General features: G+C 42.2%; 1 protein-coding gene across 2 annotated transcripts in view; it reads right to left on the bottom strand.

Moving 5' to 3' along the window:
* GPC6 (glypican 6) overlaps positions 1–23,388 on the bottom strand; it is a 740,852-nt gene that overhangs the window by 330,581 nt on the left and 386,883 nt on the right. For both annotated transcript variants that reach the window (XM_033147878.1, XM_033147879.1), the window contains exon 3: positions 9,231–9,622. In XM_033147878.1, coding sequence (XP_033003769.1) covers positions 9,231–9,622 — 392 coding nt within the window. The remainder of the gene's footprint in view (positions 1–9,230; positions 9,623–23,388) is intronic.

Here is a 23,388-nt window from a genome sequence, read left to right as displayed (position 1 = left end):
GGCTTCGGCTTCTGATCACCCATCCCGCCCCCCCTCTTCTTCTTAGGCCTCTGTGCTTGACCTTGCAACTGCCTGTCATGGGGTCGTCTGTCTTGGCGCAGGGGCCCAGTAGGAATTTGTCCATCTGGCTGATTGGCTGTTGCCATTTGGTTTTGCCTACTGCAGTAGCAACTCGTCACAACTTGTAAGGTTGGCGTTTAGGCATTGGTTCCTGTGTGGATTGCTGGTTTGGGCAGTGCCCAACCAGAATCATGATGATACTGGGAATTCCGTTAAAGGAATCCGGCGACTCTTATGCTTTGTCCGAGCCCCGGTAGGGGTTAGGGCCATGGCTGAGTCCCCGGGACCATGGGGAGAGGGTAGCGTGTACACCCCCCGCTCCTTAACTCTCCTCAGAGGCATTCTCCCAATCGCTGGTTTTAGGCCAGCCTCTGTCCCGGTAGGACAGTAGTCTGAACCAATGCCTACGCAACCACTCACCGAATTTGTATTTAAATAAAGTTGTGGCCTAAATTATTGCCAAAAACCCAAACAAAATTTATGTCTCCTGTGTCAAGTCCTTGGGGGGTGGCTTGAGGTCCTCGATACGCAAAAAAAAAAATTCAACACCCAGTGCTGCTTCAATACAGCTACAGACTTCCGTCACTGGGCTCTGCTGAAAGCAGCTTCTCCATGTGAACCAGGAAGTGACCTCTCCAAACAATGAAATGACTCTTTTTTTCTTCTCTGTGGTTGCCATCTCTTGGGTGATGCGGACACCGTTAGGCAGTTTAATGCACATGCATACTCTGTCTGTTTCCCTCCATGTGGCCCTGGGTGCTGGCAACCCACGCTACACCAAGCCTTCAAATTATGGGTTTTAACCCATTAAGTAAAAGAAAGACCATACTTTAAAAACAAATCAAACTCTTCCCCCCAAAAAAAGTTTTCATTTGAATTTTGGAATAAGCTATCAGGAAGCAGAGGAGCAGGGCAGGAGGGGCATTGCTAACTGATCAATCTGAGGAGGTTTCTGAGAAATTTGAGTTGGAGGTCTCTTAGGCTTGTGTGTCTCAACCCACTTACTAGGGATTTTGTCCCATTAAATGTATACTTCTGAATAAACATGGTTAGGACTATGCTGTTAGACAGGTTGGACCCAAGTAATTTATAAATCTGATGTCAGAAACAGCATCATAAAGAGTTCATGGGTATATCTGTTGCATTTGTTACTGATAAGGTAGTTCTTTGGGAAAGCATCACAGAGCCAAAAGAGCAGACTTAATTCTCTAGGGAGAGAAAGGTCTTTTCTAGAAGAGGGAGACTGGTCTTGTGGGTATTCTTCCCTTGGCATCCACCAAGGCCCTTTGCTCATTACAAAGATTTGATATATTTTTTTAATGGAGGTTTTCTCTGGGGGTCAGGTTCTTGTTGTTTGGTTGTGGGTTGTTGTTGTTGTTGTTGTTTTGAGGGATAGGGTTTCTGAGCATCACCGGTTTTTATTATATGAAATAGGTATTTTTTGTGTGACCATGACAGCTTGTTAGATTTCCAAGTGTGCTCCCAGCCATTTAAAAAAAATAAAAATCCTTGGTACCTCTGGATTAAGGCAATGATGAATCTCCCTAAAGGAACTGCTTCAATAGACAACCAGTTCAAATATCATTCATTTTGCCCAAATCAGATATATTTTTGAATAATATACTGCATGCAGACTTGATGGGCGGAATCCATTGCTCTTTTTACTTCAGATCTGCATAAGAAATGAAATAAGTAGGCCTTATCAAACCACGGTTTGGAAACACCGTTCCTGTTGGCAGTCTGTTAAAACATCTTACAGATAATCAGTGACTCCAGTAGTTCTAAAAAGTCAGCATGTCGCAGAATGATTTACATCTCAGAGTGCTGTTTAACCTTCTGGCTTCTTTATCTCCCTTTCCATTCGCTTGATTCCTCTGCATTTCCTCACTTTACTCCTCCTTACTTCGGCATGCTAAAACAGCAAAAATTCTAAAGCTGCTGTAAGATTAATCACAGAAGAACTACGCTATGTTCAATTCTGGCAGTGTCAGCAGAAGAGTCAATGGTGGGGATCAGATGAGCTCCAGCTCATTGGTGGCACGTTTATCAAATTTCCTCACCAGAGAATTCATTGCAAACCTCTCCCCCCCCCCCTGGCTTTTGTTACTGTCATTCTGTAAGCCCTTGTGGCAATACAAGTTAGCTTTTTGGGAATCCTTTGGAAGTCTGGCCTCTGACACCTACCATACCTCTCAGCAATACTGGCAGAGAGCTGTGAAGTTTCTTCATAGCAGCAATCTGCTTAACCTTTCCCTCACCGTGACTGTGAAGATGCACATTGCAAATACGAGGTGGTCCAGATGCTAAACACAATCCAAGAAAGGATGGGAAATGGTCTGTGCAAGGAAAAGCCTGTCAAACCATTCTTTGTTAAGGAACAGTGTGTTGAGGTGGACGAAAGAACATGGTGAGATAGTATTTTGCACAGAAATAGCTGGAAAAGGTTGACACTCTTCTGTGCTGTGTGTGAATTGTCCTAACATGACAGGAGTAAAGAAGTTAAGGAATATGGAAGCAGCGGCGGAGCAAGCTGATCAGGCGCCTGGGGCGGTACGCGTGCCCTGCACCCAGGGGCGGAGCCAGCCACCCACGGGGTGGGGCGGGTTGCAGCAGGATGCTCTGTGGGGCCTCCGAGGAGTCTGCCTGCCTCGTCCCACTCACCCGCCCTACAGCTGAGGGGGAGGCAGTGGGCGGATCGTTTAGAGTAGTGCGGAGCCTGCAGGCACCCAAGCCACCGTGTCACTCATAGGAGAGCTGTGTGGCTTGGGCACACTGCAGGCCCCGTGGTGAGTGCCTGAGCCTGCAGCCTGCAGTATGCCTGAGCCACACATCTCTCCTGGGAGTGACGCAGTGGCTTGGGTGCCTGCAGGCTCCATGGTGAGTGCTGCCTGGCATTTTGTCAACCCCCTCAGTGGTGACATCCAGGGTGGGCCACCCCTACCGCACCCCCTTCTCCGCCCCTATATGGAAGATACCCATTAAAGAAAGCAACTGAATGGTTACTGCCTTGTATGCGATGATACAAGACCTAGCCCAGGACAGAGACTGAATTCCTACAACAGTGAAACATTCCAAATACTTTTATCGTGCTGCAAAATGTCACAAAGCAGTGCACAAGCTTTTGAGCTCTCCAGAACTCTTTATCGGGTCAGACATAAAAGGAACAGCTGGGGCAGAGACAGAGAATAAAACTGGCTGGTGTTGGAAGCATGGCGTCTGCATCTGATCAAAGTCTTGATATGGAATGGGTAGGAGGTAGCAAACATTCAGATGAGGCTCTTAAGGTGCTGTGCTGGTACTGGGTTGCACCAATGCCTGCATAACAGTGGCTGATTCCCCCATCTCTTAAAACACAAGAACAAACTGGCCGTTACTAGGTCTGTCGGGCTCATTACGTGAAACTCACAAAGTTCTTAACTGGAGGAAAATAGGAATCAAAAGAAACAAGGAAGGCCTTACAGGGGCAAAGGTGGAAATTAATTTTAGGTGGTGTGTTAGGCAAAAATAAAAGCAAAATTTTGTAGCTTTACCTAGCTGTTAAAAGGAGTGTTCCTTCTGAGAAATAAAGTCCTCTTTTAAGGTGGTTAGAAGCCTCTTTCTCCTGTTTAGCATCCGGTGTTATGTATTCAGTGGTCTGTGTTTGCCTGGCTTGAGTCTGGACTAAGGATTCTGAGCTCCTGTGTTCTGATTCGATACATGATGTCCAATCACAGAACATTTCAGGATTTGGGCCTCTGCCATTGGCACTTGAACTCTGAGTCGTGATTCGCAGCTTGAAAGTTTAGACAACCAATCACGGTGGGAGCGGGAGTGGCCCAGGCTTTCAGGAATGTATATAAGCAGTTGCTTTGCCCCCGTTTCCCAGTTACAGGTGGGTAGCCCTGTTGGTCTGCCATAGTCAAAACAAAATAAAATAAAAAATTCTTTCCAGTAGCACTTTAGAGACCAACTAAGTTTGTTCTTGGTATGAGCTTTCGTGTGCATGCACACTTCTTCAGATACACTGAAACAGAAGCTGAAACTACATAACTGTTTCCCAGTTATGTAGTTCAATAAAGGTTCTTGCTGTTACCGCTGTTTCTTGCCTCGTGGGAACCCACCTACACTTCACATCCCTTTTCTGAATTACTAAATTGAAGAAACAGAGTCTGGTCACAGGCTTCAGATTTCACCTTTCCTGACCTCCTACTCCTTAGAATAGTGGTGGGCTAACCTTTGCCCTCCCTAAGTTGTTGGACTCCAAGTTCCATGTACCCCAGCCAGCATGTCCAACAGTCAGGGATAATGGGAGCTACAATCCCACAAAATCTGAAGGGCTGCAGGTTCCCCACCTTAGCTTTAAACGATACATATGGTACAGTATTACACATGTGTGCATCTGCACCCATCCATGCTTAAGCGAATCAACAAATCCTGCGCATGATAAATGGCTCCAACCTACACCCTCACCTCCTGGGAAAAGAGGCAATCTTCACTTGGTATTCTTTTATATGCTTTGGCCTAGCAGAAGCAGCATTTTGCCTCCTCTGTGCAATATAACTCCTTTTTCCACCCAGTTCACATAACACTCTATCACTGTCTTCAAATTGCATTTTCCAGCATTAATATACTATTTGTTTTGGCTCCTAATTACCTGCTTTATCAGCATGTCATATTTGTTCCCCCCTTCCGAGTAATTATATTCCGAATCAGTGTGACACTTGATATTGACCTTTATTTTTAGCTTTCTCTCCCCCTCACAGAAAAGAGGGTGAATGCTTATTTATAAACCATGAAAACTGAGTTTGTGAGAATATTGATTTGGTGTCTTTAAAAAGCAGCAGGCTGGCAGGCTGCAACTCATAGTGATCACTGGCAATTAGCAGGGCACATTTTTCACTGCTAAACCTTGCCTTTACCTTCTAATTCTATTACTGCATTTGCTCCGCTCTTCCCAGAAAGCACCGTGTTTGTGGCAAGAAACCAGCTATCTGTATAATTTAATGAAAGCCAGTGATCAAAATTGATTTAGTCAGTTTCAAAAATAAGGCAGTGGCATAATTGACACCAGGTGTTCAGAAAAGTTTTCAAATAACCATTAAAAAGATTAGATGCTAATTTAATTGTTAAGTTCCTTTGCAGGAATAACAAGATATTAGCTACAGGGTCAAATGTTCCAGGTATTTGCATGGCCATAATAATTATCTTTTATAGGAGAATTTGAGGGGCTTCAATGTATGTTGGATGCAGCTTAGAGTTGTCTCGTATGCTATACTTTTCCAACATGGAGACATTGGAAAAGGCATGCTATTTTTACAGCACTAGAATGGTCACACATGTGAGTTTTTATTTTCTCTGTCTCCTTTTGCCTGAATTCATATATTGACCATGAAGATTCTGCAAATGTTGACTTGCCAATCCATATACCAGTCAGTTGTGATGGTAGCAGAACCACTTCTAATTGTAGCATGGTCAACTTTTAATATAATAGCTTTAAAATATTGCTTTGAGGGAGGGTATAATTCCTCGTAGAAGGGGCACAGTGTCTGACATCCACAGACTGCTTGTAAAAATGGACTGGATTGAACTTAGAATCAAAGAGTTGGAAGGGACATGGAGGGTCATCTAATCCAACCCCCTGTAATGCATGAATATCAACTAAAGCATCAATGACAGATAGCCACCCAACCTCTGCTTAAAAACCTCCAATGAAGGCATCTCCCCTATAAATCCCATAATTGGCCAGGCAGGTGTGATGCGGCTGGGGTTGGCGCAAGGGGACATCAATCCCTTGCCCCCGAGCCAAATCACCGCAAGGGCCCACATGCCCGGCTGCGATGCTGCCCACCATGAAAGGTGAGCCGTTTCCCCCCAACCGGTTGTTGTTCAGTCGTTCAGTCGTGTCTGACTCTTCGTGACCCCATGGACCAGAGCATGCCAGGCACCCCTATCCTCCACTGCCTCCAGCAGTTTGGCCAAACTCATGCCAGTCGCTTCGAGAACACTGTCCATCCCCCCAACCTAGTGCTACCCAAAATTTTGAATTACAAGTCCCTTCGATGCCAGCCAACATAGTACATCTGAAAGATACCAGATTTCAGAAGACTGACCTAGATGTTCATTTTCTGTTGACAGTTCTCAAGAATCTATTCAACAAGGCCGAGAAGTGCCCAAACAGTAGCAATTTTGGAGTGTCCTGTTGAAAGTGATCAAACGTTTTAAGCATTGAAAGTAAGAGCAATGCTATTTTGTTTGCCATCAGTGCTGACACATAGCTGGTTGGCTATGTATCTACATAATGACATCTCGCTTGTTATGTGGCACCTCCCATGTAACTATCCCAAAGAGGAAGTTATAACTTCATAACAAAGAAGTCAATATTAGGTCAGGGAAAACAATGGTTTATTGCAATAAAAATATGCAATGTACCCTCCCCACATCAAATTCTGGGTGTGGTTTATTGTTTTTCTTAGACGGATCTAACTCTAAGGACATAATCCTATGGAAAAATCCACCTGGATGAACAACTCACAATGCAGGAGATCTCCAGCTCAGCTGGAGGATTCCTGGCTCAGTTGATTTCCCCTGGCATAACTCGCTCAGCCCAGCTAAATCAGGGCTCAGATATATCCTGGCAACCTGTATCAGAAAAACATAGCAGAGGTTTTGCTAACCTGGGAGAAAGTCATTTCAAATAACAGCATTAGGAGTGGGGTTTTTTTGGGGGGGGGGTCACGTTTGTTTTATACATTTGCTTTAAGGTACTCAGAGCAAGATACACTGGATCAGGCCAGATATCAGCACACCAAGCATGTGGAGTGTTACCATCTTGACCAAGGTCTTTCACATGTGAGCTGGAATTTTAACCCATACTTCCCTGATCCAAAGCCCGCAAAGTAGGACCTATGTCCCATTGACACCCACGGGTTGTGATATTGCTGCAAAATTGGCGACCCAGTGAAAAGTGACACTTCTTTGTCCTTCTTATAATTTCATCCAAATGAAGACCAGTCTCTTGAAGTCTGACAACACAGTGGAAATTAACTTGATCGCCAATAGAGAGCAATTCCTGAAACAACTGCAAGCGCTCAGTTCTCTATATTAAAGATATGTCAAAGCTGTGGGTTGCTGCAAGTTCTTGAAGTACAGGAAGAGAGACACTGACGAAAAGCATGCACACAGGCGAGCAAATTCTTTGCTGAATATTTCATTAATCATGAAGACTCTAAGTCATCCACATCATTCCTTTTTGCATCAGAACACCTCCCAGTAGATTACAAAGATCTGCAATACGGAGTGGGCGGGGGAATGTGACAGATGACTTATTTTTATATTCTGGATTTGAGCCGTCTACTCTTTACCTACTCAACTACATTCTGTGATATGAATGTAAATTATTTAATCAGATTGCCGCTTTCACACTCTCATTTTAGACTAGAATGTGGGGGAAGCCTTGGAAAAGAAAGCACGGGGGAATATGAATGCAACGATTCACAACAGTAAGGACAAACAGTTTGGCTTGGGTCTTCAGTGCTCTGAATGGATAATATACATTTAAATTATTTCACAGAATCATAGAATAGTAGAGTTGGAAGGGACCCTGAGGATCATCTAGTCCAATGTAGGAATATGCAGCTGTCCCAGACTGTGATCAAACCATCAACCTTGGCATTACCAGCACCATGCTCTAACCATCTGAGCTAATTGTTGGAAGGGACCCCAAGGGCCATCTATTACAACCCCCTAAAATGCAGGAATCTCAACCATAGCCTCCGTGACAGATGGCCATCCAACCTCTGCTTAAAAACCTCCAATGAAGGAAAGTTCACAACCTCCCGAGGGAGTCCGTTTCCTGTCAAATAGCTCTTACCATCACAAAATTCTTCCTGGTGTTTAGTCAGAACCTCTTATCTGCACAATCCAAGGTCATAAGTCAGAACTAACGGCTTTGCAAAGATCAACACATTTAAAAATGACAATCATGGTTTTAACAAAATAAATTAAAAAATTCCTTCCAGTAGCACCTTAGAGACCAACTAAGTTTGTTTTTGGTATGAGCTTTCGTGTGCATGCACACTTCTTCAGATAATCATGGTTTTGTCCATCATCAGTCCCCAGGATCCACTGCTCTGCTTGGGACACAACCTTTGATCAAATAATCCTTCTTTTGGGATATTGATGTCATGCATTTGCATGTTTTGTTTCTTCTTTAGCTAACAAGCATATGGTTTGGATTTATATACTGGAAATATATTTAAAACAAATGAGAAGAGAAGAGAGGCTTGCCTTGCCCTTATCTGAGAAAAAAGAACAAACTTGGGAAATCCTAATGAGAAAAACTGTCATTCGATACCTAGTCTGCCCTTAGATCATACAACTTTTGGTGATGTGGAAGAAATTGGTTCCATTCGCACCTACCTAATTTGCACTCTGTAAATCAATCCCGGAACTAAATGAAGCTGTCCTCATAAATTTACACTTCTCTACATTTTGTGATGCAGTTCTCCAGCCAAAACACATGTACAAAACGTGTGCATTGGGAATAGACACAGAAGAATGTGAATATTGGTGAAAATAACTTACAGAAATGTATTGTGCTGGAGGAAAATGCTTGAAGAAATGTGCTTGGAAATGCGTGTATGAATGGGGGAGGTTACTTTCTTTAAAAAATGCAAATTGATGCAGAAAAGAGTTTGAATGAACTTAAATAAAATGAGGAACAGAGAAAAACCAACGCTGACAGATCTGTCCACCCCTAACACCCTCAGACATTCATTACAGGCTAGCTTTCCACCTGCAGCATCCAACATGAAATCCATTAGTTGTACTCCAGAGCTCCTCATCATGTTATTTCTTCTGTATGCTGGAATCAGGTCTCAGAGATTGAGACTCAGAAGGAGGGGGAAATGTGGGGCTAGCAGGCTGGCATCCCTATAAAGGGATTTGTGCTACGTAAATACTGACATATGTTCCTTTCTAAACGGAAATCTCAACATTACAGCTAGCATCTTGACAGAGTCCAAGGAAGAAAACACCCCACAGTTACACGTCAACAAACTTGCCTTTCAGCTATAATTGTGGCATAGATTGAAAGTTGCGCACCATAAAGGACAGCATGGAATAGGAGATGAAGGCTCCAGTGAAGCATTGAAAGGAACGAACCAGCAATGAAAAGAAATAATTTGGATTACCTTAGATACTCTGTTAGCAACTTCTCTTCCTACGGTCAGCCCCTGAACAAAGGTCCTTGCAGCGATGAAAGCTCTTGTCACTTGAACCTTCAGTTTCCTGGGTACGTCTCCAAAAGGCTTAAGCTGGTCTGTGTATTTGCTTACACACTCTAGGTAGTCCTCAGAGAAATGATAGTGGGGGTTTATGAGCTGGAACATTCGCTCTAATAGCCGAGCCCAGAAGTCATTCAACATTTCCTCCAAGTTCACGTTGCCTCCTGTATAATACCGTTTCAGTTCTATGAAGAGGTCCTGGAACACTTCCGAATTCTGCATGTACAGCATGCCGTATGTCCGTACAAACATATCATTTAAAGATCTTTCGGCATTCTCCAGGAGTTCTCGGAAAAATTCTATACAAAATAGAAGCATAAGCGTAAGAAAATATATATATATCTATAATATGAAGGAAAGCAAACAATATTAGTGATAATCAGGATTACGACAGTGTGTCACATTCCCCCCCCCCACAACTTTTAAAGCAGGGGGAGTGCCAGAACCAGACCCTAAGCTCACCAGGCACCTTCTGAATTTGTTGTAGAGCACTGGGGTGACATCATAGCACTGAGCTGAATGGAGACATTTCAGCCTTCCTGCCCAGACAACTACTGTGTAGGTAGGAGATTAAAATTGTGTTCTCTTCACTCCTTGACGAATACACTGTAGAGCAGAAAGAGCACAATCTTCTGTCCCATTGCAGCACTCGGCTGCACTCTTATAATAAATAAATAATAAAAATTTTATTTATACCCCGCCCTTCCCAGCCAAAAAACCGGGCTCAGGGCGGCTAACACCAATTAAAATCACAGCAAAAAACATAAACACAATCAATTTAAAATAACAGATTAAAATACAAATTTAAAAATTCAATATTAAAACTGACAATAGCTGATCTGCAACAGTCAGCTATTGTCAGAGACTGGCTGGCTGAGGAAGAATGATGGGTGCCACCGCCTGGCTTAGAGTCCACCAAGGATGACACAAAAGACCTCGGATCATGGTGGTGGGACACTGGAGAGCAGTCTGGGGAAGGGACGAGCTGGGAGGTGCTTGAAGCAGGAGGCTTGAGCAATCAAGGGTAGGGTAGGAAGAAGGAGGCCCTTCCAGGACAGGGCTGGAGTCTCAATGTCAGTGCAAACTCAGCAGAAAGCAGTCAGAGATGGTCCCTGCTACCTAGCAGCTGGACAGCGCCAGTCCTGGTGTATCTCCTCCCTCTCTGACACCCCACTCAATGAGGGTCCTGCGCATCCTGAGCAATGGGCCAGGCAGGCTCAGAAGAGGAACCCACCCCCTTGTCGCAGTCTCCGTCTGCTTGGAAGGGATCCAGAGTGAGAGGCTGGAGGGGTAGGTGGAGCCAGTGGTCAGATTCAGCAATGTCTCATGCTTAATGAGTCAAGCCAGAGTAACACTGCTGTGTTGTTACTTTCTGTGAATAAAAGTTAATTGCATTACTTGCCTCGCTTTCTTTCCTGCCCTGCAGAGGACCTGCGCTTGCCTGATTGCTGCTCGACAGCTGTGGACTCTGTGCCTCTCTTTGTGGTTGTGTGGTTGTGTAATGTGTATGAAAATGTGGGGTAGCTGCACAAACTCCGGGCACCCCACTTCCTTGGATGCATGTATTCTGGGCATGCAGCCTTCAACTAAAAAAAAAAGTTGCCTATCTCCATCCTTAATTACGGTAACTGGTCAAGAAAGAATCTTGTGCCAAGAATCTTGTTGCCTGTGCATGTCAATATTATGCAGCTTTGCTCTGAAGATTTGAATTTGAGATGAGTTCCTTTGAAATAATATTAAGAGAACATTGGATTCCTCATGAGGAGGCAGAATATATCATTTTTAAAAAAATCCATAGTCCTAAATGTTAAATATGCTTTAAAGGAAAACTGCTACGAAAGCTGTTCCATTTATATTTAAAGGATTGTTTAAGCAATACAGCTCTTGTCACTTAGAAACTGAATTGGCAGTGTTTCTGCTTTTGAGTATGAAGTAAGGGGAAGAATGCTATTTAGCAAATGGTGTGGCTAAGTCAACAAGTCAAAAATAAAGTGTTGTTTTAGAGGCTTGCAGGTGGGAGTGGAGGGAGACGAGGCAGTGACTTGGAGGAATGCAGTCACAGCAGCGCCTAATTTAGCACATGGTCATGCTCAGAATGAGAAGGAAATCAGATGATACTGTCATAGTTGGGTTCAGCATAAGGGGGGGGACTAGATGCCACATGTGCATAACTGTTCTTTTTGATAAGTGGGCAGCGGAAGGAGGACCTGCTGTAACCTCTTCCATTAGGGAAGAGCGCTAATGATTTTGGTTGGGGGAGAATCATGAGTCAACCATGTGAAGGGAACTACTATTGGTGCCTTTCACTGGACAAGTGGCATTGCAAACAGCAAGTAATCTCAAGCTTTGCTGAGGATGAAACAGGACTTCTGAAGGAAATCTGTATTTCCACAGTGGTTTGATTGTTTTTCAATTAAAAATTTAATAGATTTTTTTCACATTTTAAAACAATTAACATTTGTTTTCAATAACATATCTTAATTGAAACAAAATAAAAAAATTCTTTCCAGTAGCACCTTAGAGACCAACTAAGTTTGTTCTTGGTATGAGCTTTCGTGTGCATGCCTGAAGAATCTGAACCTGAAGTATCTGAAGAAGTGTGCATGCACACGAAAGCTCATACCAAGAACAAACTTAGTTGGTCTCTAAGGTGCTACTGGAAAGAATTTTTTGTTTTGTTTTGACTATGGCAGACCAACACGGCTACCCACCTGTAACTATATCTTAATTGACATTGTTTATATAGACTTCCTCGGTTCCCCCCTCATTGAGTCCCTCTTTAATTCCATCTTTAGCAGTTTTCATTTTATGTCTTAAATCCTATTCCAAACCTTGTATCTTTTCATCCATTTATCTTATAATACACCCCTTAGCCCTTATAATACACCCCTTAGCCTAAATTACTTCCAAAAAACATCCATACATTTAACCATTACTTTTTCTTCTAATAACTACTTCTAGTTCTAATCCCCCCTCCCCTGGACTCTGGGACCCCCAGACGTTTCAGCAAATCCCATACAGCGTTCCAGTTCCAGTCCTTTTTAACCAATTTAAAGTATCATAACCCTTATTGTTGCTTATCACACACCCACTCTATCCCATCCTGGCATCCACAGCTCCCCCCCCCCCGCTGCCTCCCCACCACCTTTCCAACTGCATCAAAATGCCTGCCGCCAAAATTTTCAGTTTCCAAACCTTTTACCACTTCCCCTTCCCCTGGAGTTTGCACCTTATAGAAATCTTGCTCTCTCCAAGCACAGTGTTTTTGACTAATGTGCACGTGGGTCAGTAAGCACTTGTCAGGGGATGGTAGGAGGTGCTTAATCCATCTGCAGTAGCTGATTCCCACCGTGACCCAATTTTAATTGATTTTTCGTCAGTGAAGCTCAGAAGTACTGTGTGCGGGGGGACAGGAAGCAGACAGGTGTGGAGGACTCCCTGGTCCTGAATGGGGTAACTGTGCCCCTGAAGGACCAGGCCCACAGCCTGGGAGTCATTTTGGACTCACAGCTGTCCATGGAGGCACAGGTCAATTCTGTGTCCAGGGCAGCTGTCTACCAGCTCCATCTGCTGCGCAGGCTGAGACCCTACCTGCCCGTGGACTGTCTTGCCAGAGTGGTGCGTGCTCTAGTTTATCTCCCATTTGGACTACTGCAATGTGCTCTATGTGGGGCTACCTTTGAAGATGACCCAGAAACTACAACTAATCCAGAATGCGGCAGCTAGTCTGGTGACTGGGAGCGGCCACCGAGATCATATAACACCGGTCTTGAGAGATCTACATTGGCTCCCAGTATGTTTCCGAGCACAATTCAAAGTGTTGGTGCCGACCTTTAAAGCCCTAAATGGCCTCGGCCCAGTATACCTGAAGGAACATCTCCACCCCCATCATCCAGCCTGGACACTGAGGTCCAGCTTTGAGGGCCTTCTGGTGGTTCCCTCACTGTGAGGTTAGAGGGAACCAGGCAGAGGGCCTTCTCAGTAGTGGCGCCCGCCCTGTGGAACGCCCTCCCATCAGATGTCAAGGAAATAAACAACTACCTGACTTTTAGAAGATATCTGAAGGCAGCCCTGTTTAGGGAAGTCTTCAATGTTTGATGTTTTATTGTATTTTTAATATTTTGTTGGAAGATGCCCAGAGTAGCTGGGTATTATTAAAACCACAAATAAGCGGAGCCAGCCCAAAGAAGAACAGTTTGCACAGGGGAAAGCAAGTTCAAGTGCAAAGTTCATCTCTTCCACCTGCCAACGATATACACTCTCTTTATCTGAAGTCATACAGTTTTGGAAACATGTATTTCCTAAGATAGCTATAGCTCCACCCTAAATCATTTAAAGCAATATTTGATCTCGGAATAGTCTGCCAATTGTGAACGCATCTTTGTGTTTTTACTCCTCCTTTGGAGCCAAGTGAAGAAAGCAGATGTCCGAAAGGCTCACCAGCAAGCACATCAGTTTAATGCCGTTTTCCCAGCACGGCATGTTAAAATGCCTTTTGGACTGAATCACGAACAGTTCGGCAAGTCATGTTTCCGTTTGTGCTCCCAGTCACCTGGCGTATCCTGTTCCTTTCAGAAGTGCAAACTACATCCAATACATTGTATATCATTTATACAGTGAGCTGAATAAGTCCCACATCGCTAATAGAGGGAAATCCCTGTTAATACGTGGCTTTATTGAAGCCACACTAGAAACTTTTTCACTTCATTTATTATAAACTTTCTGCAGCATTACAAAACCACCACTGTATTAATTAAACAATGTTAAAGTTAACAGTTAAAGGCTTAGCAATAAGAAAATGTTATAATAGAAACTCTTTCTTTCTTTCTCTCTCTCTCTCTCTCTCTCTCTCTCTCTCTCTCTCTCTCTCTCTCTCTTGTTTTCACTATGAGTGCTTAGATTTTATGGGTTTTCACCCAAGCCTAATCCTAGACTGGCAGATACAATTTCATATATTACGAACATATGTCTGGGTGTTAATGAGAAGGGGTGAGTCCATAGTAGCAGGTTTGCAGCCTTGTTTCCTTATCCCACAGATGAAACACGTGTCACTCGACAAGAAAAATTTGCTAAATGATGTGAAGTTCAAATTTATGAAATCTATTAAATATTTAAATATGTATTAAACATATAAGCCACAGGAATTTGAAGATGAGGAGTGGATAGTGAGAAAGGAAGAGAAAGGAAGCAGAGCAATGCAAGAGAGTAAAACTGCAAGTTATGAGCAGGAAAAAGGAGGAAACAAAGGAAATCTATCCTTTTGTTCCAAATACATTTATTTTCTGGCAAGAGAAATCAATCAAAAATATCTAGCTAAAGCTATTAGAATATTGTGTATCTGGTATATTAATTGCTCTTTTATAGGAAATGGTGGTGTTACAAGAAGGCCCCAGTTGATGTGGAATAAGTACAACTTTCTTTATGGAATATACAAGTTGTTTTAATTCCTGTCTAATGGGAAACAAGCAACAGCCTGCATTCTAACTGGTGATATATTAGGAACAGATTTGGTCAATGCTTTCAGAACTGTTAGGATTTTTTTTGCTGACAAGACAGATTGCCCATGTAGCACATAGTGGATCTTGAAAAGATCTTTTCTTACCTCAATATATTTTCTTTCATTTGATGGGAAATGTCCCTGTTTTATGGCTTGTCCCAAGAACAACAACCTCCGCAAATATTGAATTTGTTCCCACAAGGTCAGTGTGAAAACATCAGCCATACAGTAAATGCAAGGTCAACGGTATAATGCATACTCTAAATTACACCAAATACACCAAGGATACACTGACCATGGGAGTAAGTCTCATGGGAGTCAACAGGGCTTACTACTGAGTAGACAGATATAGAATGGTGCTGTAAATAGGGTCAAAAAGAAAGTATAATACTTAGAAAGTGAAAGGTAAAGGTACCCCAGACTGTTGAGGTTCCAGTACTTTGGCCACCTCATGAGAAGGGAAGACTCCCTGGAAAAGACCCTGATGTTGGGAAAGATGGAGGGCACAAGGAGAAGGGGACGACAGAGGACGAGATGGTTGGACAGTGTTCTCGAAGCGACTGGCATGAGTTTGGCCAAACTGTGGGAGGCAGTGGAGGATAGGGGGGCCTGGCGTGCTCTGCTCCATGGGGTAATGAAGAGTCGGACACGACTGAATGACTGAACAACAACAACAACAACAACAACAACAACAACAACCCCTGACCATTAGGTCCAGTCGCAGACGACTCTAGGGTTGCACGCTCATCTCACTCTATAGTTTGAGGGAGCCGGCGTTTGTCCACAGACAGCTTCTGGGTCATGTGGCCGGCATGACTAAGCCGCTTCTGGCGAACCAGAGCAGCGCACGGAAACACCGTTTACCTTCCCGCCAGAGTGGTACCTATTTATCTACTTGCACTTTGACATGCTTTCGAACTGCTAGGTGGGCAGGAGCTGGGACCGAACAACGGGAGCTCACCCCATCGTGGGGATTCGAACCGCCGACCTTCTGATCGGCAAGCCCTAGGCTCAGTGGTTTAGACCACAGCGCCACCCACATCCCTAATAGTTAGAAAAACCTGCCTCAAACATGCATCCCTGGGCTGCCATTGTTTAAAAACTATACCCATGTTTTCTTTTTATCAACTACCTCTTCTTCTTTTCTTTATTCTTTAGCAGAGGTCAGATATTAGTGTTTAGATATTGTGGCTGAGCCAACTCAGTCATCATTGGAGACACTTCTTACTTCTACTCTATCTCTCATTAGTACCAGACAAGCACACATTGCAGCCATATTTAGGGACATAAAGAAAATGCATGTGGAAAGACTAATCTATAAAGTTGACCTGATGATAGAGTAAAATCACAGCATATATGGGCAGATGGAACAATTGCTACTAACACACACACACACACACACAGAGAGAGAGAGAGAGAGAGAGAGAGAGAGAGAGAAGAATGACAACCCCAGCAGATGAGACATGTTTTAGCATTGGGTTTAAGTGCTTTTGGCAAAAGATTACAATATCACACCTCCCTATATTACCCTCTGGAACTCCTGGAGAATTAAACGGTCAGTGTTAAGTTATCCTATTTGTACATATTCTGTGGGGTGTTTTGCCTTTCAGTATAATTCCACCTGTGACAGGAAGCAGGCCTGATACTTATGAGTGCTTAAAATTATCACCATGTGAATGCGGTCGTGAGTATTTAACTCTTCTCTATGATCATTCCCTTTCACCAAAGAGTTATTTAGAACTACACAAATTTGTACACACACTGGTGTTCTTAAATATGTGGCTCACATGAGACGCAATTTGTACAATGGGATTTGTGGCCATCCTTGAAGGCAGGACCCATGGGCAGCCTTCCTGCTAGTCCAACTGAACTGGCTCTGAGGATACAGTTTCATGTTGTCTTCTGGATAAAGAGTGGCTTTTTATTTCAAGAGGCTGGTCTAAATCTTCCAGTTTTCACCTGGTCTCCCATGTCACAAATTGACGTTGTTGTTGTTGTTTGAAAAAACCCAAACTAAGTACCTAATGCACATTATATGATGCATGTCAAAGCCATTGCAACAAATCCAGAGGTTTGCTACCTTCATATTATGTAGCATACAAAAGGAATCTGTATGCAATCAGTGGACATAACTGAGAGATAATGTGGTATAGTGGTTAGTGCTGTTGGACTAGGGCAGGATCCCAGGTTCAAATCCCTTGAGCCTGTCACTACCTATCAGCCTAACTGGCTTCTTGTGAAAATAAAATGAGGAAATAAGAACCATGCATGCTGCCTTGAGTTTCTAGGAAGAAGGGTGTATTGCGAATGCAATAACTGAATTAAATAAATACTTTACCTCATGTCTGAAGGCTGAGATGCTAGTTTGGAAGTTGGAAATGCTGTTTGTCTGTGAGAGTGGAATGGACTTTAGCTACTGAAACTTTCGCTAAGACTTTGTCGTCCTCTCCTCTCCTCTCCTCTCCTCTCCTCTCCTCTCCAGCTCTCTGCACACCCTAAAAGCTACTCCAGAGGGTTGGGAAATCCTTTGGAGCAGATTTGGGAGGATGTAGGGGGGAAAGGAGATTATAGTAGTACCTCAGTTTTCGAACGTAATCCGTTCCAGAAGACCATTTGAGTTCTGAAACGTTCACAAACTGAAAACTCATTACGGAACCCTCAATACAGAAAACTCAAAACGGAAGCCACATGGCATGCTTGACCTCCGAGGCGAGTTCGAAAACCGAAGCATTTACTTCTGGGTTTACAGCATTCGAAAACCGAAATGTTTGTCGATGGAGACATCCAAAAACTGAGGTACCACTGTAATTCCCATCGTGTGGGTAGTTTGTGCAACATTGGATTGTGCCTAGTGTGTTGCAAGCTGCTTACCAATTACACACACAAACACATCAACATTAAAACACAATGCAATCAGCAAATTAAATGATGCAAGCCCCTGAAGGGAAAGGAACCCGAAATGATTTTGAAAAGTCATGCCTCTACTCATTACAGCAATGGGAATGTGCATATCACCCTGCTTCCCTCACAGCCTATAAAATGCTAGGTGCCAACTAATTACACATTTGCCTCTATATTAGTAAAAAACCATCTCCAGCATGTTATAATTTTATTGTCCCCTACATGGCCCTAGATGTTAAGTGCTGCTGTATTTACCAAGCATGTAATTAAGTGTGAGTTCCTATTAAGCAATGTAATATTAGGGTTCATTATGAAATTACACTGTTCAGTCAACCTAGCATTGAAAATACAGTTGTCACTTTCACTGACATAAGGATAATTTCATTAGGCACAAGTTAACCCCCTGAATAGCCAAACACTGCTTTCTTCATATTTACATTTCAACTTTCAATGTAAACTATGCTTTAATTGGCAGATATATTTTTCCTGCCCACAGTTAACTATGGTGATAACATCTGACCTAATATTATATGATATTATATTACCTCAGGCCTGGCTTATGTAAATAAGAGACTGAGGAAACAGAACAGCTGATGTGGCAGAATGCACTGTTTCACGTCGGGTGAAAAGTCACATTTCTGAATGTTCCTCTATGTTATTCTGTATATTGGACGTGGAAGAGAAGGACAGAGGGTCTGTGCCATGAAATAAATTCCTCCTTCATGTGCTAAGCTGTTTTGATTTGTTTACAGACAACCTTTTATGAGAAGAAGCATTCAAAATGGCAAAAAAAACCTATTCTATGGGCCACAGCAGCTGCCCCATCATTGCCAAGTGCTGCTACCTGCCCTGGACATCAAAGGTGGTTTGATGAAAATAGGCAGTGTAATTTTTTAAAATATATATATATATATATGTTGTGCATTATTTTATAAGGTTGCTGAATCCTCATTTCAGCTTAGAAATCATCTAAGAACACCCCCAACATCTAATCAAAAGGCAATTTAAACAACTCCCCATCCCACAGCTGGATTTTTTTAAACGCACACACACACACAAGGAAAAGCTGTAGAATTAGTCCATTTTAGTCCCTGCATTGTTCATTTTAAGAAGTTTTCAGGAACAGATAGGAGCACTTGAGCTTCATGCCAGCATAACATGGGAAGAAGGCTTCCATAAGTACTGTGTAAACTACATCCTGGGAGTCTTTCACTGCCCGGCGACCTCCCCTATTCATTCACAGTTTCTCCCCCTTCTTTCAAAGTTCTCTGCATCTGTGATGTCTCAAATGAATAAATGGAGCAGCAGAAGGCCAGGGATTTGGCATAACTCCCGGGAGTAGTTTACTGGAACAAATGGACCAAACTGCAGGCATGTTTAATCCCTTGGATTACCTCCTGCTTTTTCAAGGTGATGCTCAGGGATGCTGTTACTTAACGTTGATACGGCCGGGATGCAAAAAAAAAAAAACCACACGCCGTTTTTGAGAGTTAGACGCCAGGTCATTTACTTGAACTGCTGATTTCATCCTGATCACAAAATTAAAGCTCAGAGGTTTATCAAAAGCAAGAGGTCCATGAAGGAATCACAATTCCAGGGTCTGCATTTAACAGCAGCCCGGCTTTCAAGAGAGCCTGTCACACACACTCACAAAAAATAGCTATTATCCAAAAGAAAGGGAAAGCAGACTGCAAATTAATACATTGAAGTTTGATTTTTCCAGTAATATCATAAAGCTTGCCTTTGGCATGGATGATCCGATCCTTTTATCTTAACTGCCCTAATTGTCACAGCTGCTGTACTGAATCTATGCTTCTTTTAAGCTTGGATATAAATATAGACATACGTGTGTGTGTGTGTGTGCGCGCACGCGCACATCTTCCATTCACCTGCTTCTTTATAAGCAGTCCTGAAAAAAAAATTTACTATTTCAAGCAGAGAAACAGAAATATTTTAGGACTAGTAATCAGCAATCCAGGGTAGGAGGTGAGGATGGCAGAATGCTACCGGGAATAAGATGTCTGTGCCTTAGTTGGGCTCGTTGTTAAAAGGTTTAAAATCTTCGGTGACAACCTGCTCCTCTGATTTTTGCCATCTTGACCCAAGGATATAGGTGGCCTGTCTAGAGAACCTGCTTTTCCCGCAAATGTCTGTTTACCCAATCTTCCTCGGAATGGCTGATGGTAATGAATCTCCTTCCTCTGGCCCCAAGTGTTGCATTCAGTTATCATCAAGCGCAGGCGTCAAGTAGCGCTCTAATCTTCCACTGATGGATGGAATACTAACCTTTCACAAGATTAGAGACACAAGGTGCTCTGAAGATAATAAAATTCAAATAGGTTTGTTTCAAAGGGCAACTCAATCTTGATTTTCTTCATGGGTCACTTGACAGATCATTTGCCAACGTAAAGTTCCCCCACCCCCTCTTTTGGGTGACTGTGTGTGTGTGTGTGTATCTTTCAAAACCTGCATTCTGAGCAATGCTCTGTTTTAAATTATAAAAACACTAGAGATGGAAACACCAGTCTATTTTTCAGTACCTCTCACTCAAAAAGTGTGTTTCGTCCCATTTACACATTAATTTACAACTTTAAAATGTATTTTTTTATTTAAATGCATATTTAAACTATATTTTAAGATGTTTTCTCTCATTTGCATAAGTATTTTTCTCTTTAAATGTGCACTTCCAGCTCCATTTTCTCTCAAAATATGCATTGTAACATGCACTTTTAGACATTTCTTGAGTTGAAAACTGTTGTTGTGACATTTGGAGTTGTGAAAATTTTAGGAATCTGCTTCTGATACCAACTCTTGCCGATAGGTTTTTGCATTATTGTACCTCCATCACATATCAGAGGGAAAAACCCCTTCCTCATGATGAATCCAGCATTTAACATCCCTTGTTCTGCTACTCATTTTGTTCTTCCAGAGAGTTCAACCAGCGGCGCTGAACTGCCATTTTAATGCAGATATTGTATAGTTGGTTTCAACTGGAAAATTGGATCTTTTCCTAAATATTCCTATAGGTATTTCCTTCTGCATGTCTATTACACCTCAGTGTAATTACATCCATTTTTAATGATATTTCATTAACAATATTTGACAAATCTTAGAAAAAGGATCCCATCTTGTTCTTTCTACTAATATCTCAAAATCTGTCTTTCCTTCACACTTATTGTTGTGTCATCTCATTTAAATGTGTCCTTATGCATAATAGTAAATAAACAGATGGAATCATCTGCTCACCTTCTCATAATTTCCTATCAGCTCCCACTCTTGATATGTTTCTAACCTAGGGGCCAATCCTATGGAAGCATCCACTGACATGAGCAATTTAGGATGCTGCAGAATTTTGGATTAGCCAGCTGATTCCAGTTTCTGCTGACATTAAGTCCCTAAACTCGGCTCAGCCAGATTTTTTAAGACAAATATTTATTATATAACATTTACAACTGTAAATTATAATGGCCATGCCCATTAACTTTGGGGGGCCCTGCCCCTTTCAAATATTTTATGGGAGTGCTGAAGGGACTTTCATCCCTAGGAGTTGGCTCCAATGCTCTTATCCTTTTTCCATAAACATGACTGTTTTTAAGTGTTTCGCTTGACTAAATGAATGTTCTATCATTGGTCTAAAATATTTTTTATCCAGTATCAGTTGCTTGTGCTAACCATCTTAAGCCAGCTACTTCATGATAACTCCAGGTATCTGGGTGGAATCTAGACACATATAAAAAACGCTGTGTAAATACTTAAAAAAAAAAAAAGAAGTTCTGAAAAATATATTGAATTTGTCATAAACTCAATATCACCATCCAGTGTCACATTTGTATAATGCACATAAAACACACTTAAAATGCTATATTTGCAGTTGTATAGCTGAGTCCCTGGTATACCTAGCCCCACCCCATTCTACTTAAGATATTTTCTCTCTTTTCATATAAATGTGTCAATTATCTTTTGCCAATCTCCCACCACTGAGTTTAACTTGGACACCAAAGTATTTTGAAGTATACATAAGATTTTGGGGGAGAAAAAAAACTCTTTTAGCCCAAAAATGGAAACAACAAGAAGTACCGATGAAAGAAGAGTGGCAGGTGAAAATGATGGGACTTTGCAGAACTGGCGAAGCTGATGGGAAAAATCCGAAACCAGCATGATCAAGTATTCCAAAAAGACTGGAGTAAATTTATACAATATTTGAAAGATCATTGTAAGCAATTAACAACACTAGTAGGGCTATCTGAAGACTTGTAATGAGATTTTTTTTTACCTTTCTATACTTATTTAAACTGTGAGGTATTTTGTAATGAGATATATTAGAATTGAAAAATATATAAAATGATGTGACATAAAGGTTATATTTGAAAGCCAAGAGGCGGGAGGAAAGGAAGTTGACAGGCTCTAAAGAGCCAAAGAAATAAAGTGGATAATAATGATGTGATTATATATGTTTAAATGGAAAATTAATAAAAAAAGATTTTTAAAAAAAGATTTTGGGGGAGAACATTCGTTTTGATGGTACTTATTCTTCTGAACAAGGGTTCGATCACATTCCACCCTTTTTCTAAATTTTGCTCTTTCTGATTCTGCAATCTTGCATCTCTCTCTATCATCTATCTATCTACAGTGAGGGAGGGAAATATTTGATCCCCTGCTAAATTTGCCCGTTTGCCCTCTGATGAAGAAATGACCAGTCCATAATTTTCATGGTAGGTTTATTGGAGCTGTCAGAGACAGAATAACAACAGGAAAAACCCCCAGAAACCCAGAAGACAAAAGTCAAAGATTGATGTGCATTATAATGAGTGAAATAAGTATTTGACCCCTTTGCAAAAGATGACTTAGTACTTGGTGGCAAAACCCTTGTTGGCAATTACAGAGGTCAGATGTTTCTTGTACCACCACGTTTGCACACATCTCAGGAGGTATTTTCTCCCACTCCTCTTTGCAGATCCTCTCCAAGTCAGTAAGATTTCAAGAGTGATGTGTAGCTACTCGAACCTTCAGCTCCCTCCAATGATTTTCAATGGGATTATAGGTCTGGAGACTGGCTAGGCCACTCCAGGACCTTAATGTGCTTCTTCTTGAGCCACTCCTTTGTTGCCTTAGCTGTGTGTTTTGGTTATCTATGATGGCACTCAATCTGTCTTAATGCTCTCTCCACCTGCTTCTTCCCTGCCACATGGCAATAGGGTTGGCTTTCCTTTAAATGAAGTGGCTGAGGGAAGAGTGGTTTATTTTAATTTTTTAAAAAAACCACAACAATAGAACCCTTTGAGCTGCCACAACACTCTAAGCTCCTGATGTTTCTAGATTCAGAATGCCCATAGACAAGCCACCACCAGCCACAAAAGATTCAGGGACATTTTACCTATCCCATGACAGTAGCAGAAATCACCATTCTCTCTCACTTGGTAGAGGCTGAGTGGACCCATAAGAGAAGAGCATGATTTTTCAGGACAGTGCTAATTTCAGCACAACAATGAACCATTCAGGTATAAGTCCAGGTGGTGCCAATATGTGATGGTCCATAGAATTCCCCAGTGGCCACCAATGGCCACACATGATTGCTATTAGGCATTTAGATTCCTATTTGGTATTCTTGTCTCATAAAAAATTAAAATAAATAAACTAGAGAAGGAGGGAAATTCCATTTGGTTTGTA

Source organism: Lacerta agilis, chromosome 4, assembly GCF_009819535.1.
Source record: "Lacerta agilis isolate rLacAgi1 chromosome 4, rLacAgi1.pri, whole genome shotgun sequence".
In the NCBI taxonomy this organism is placed as follows: domain Eukaryota; kingdom Metazoa; phylum Chordata; class Lepidosauria; order Squamata; family Lacertidae; genus Lacerta; species Lacerta agilis.
Note: the sequence above shows the minus strand (reverse complement) of the source record. Positions and strands in the feature narration are given on the sequence as shown.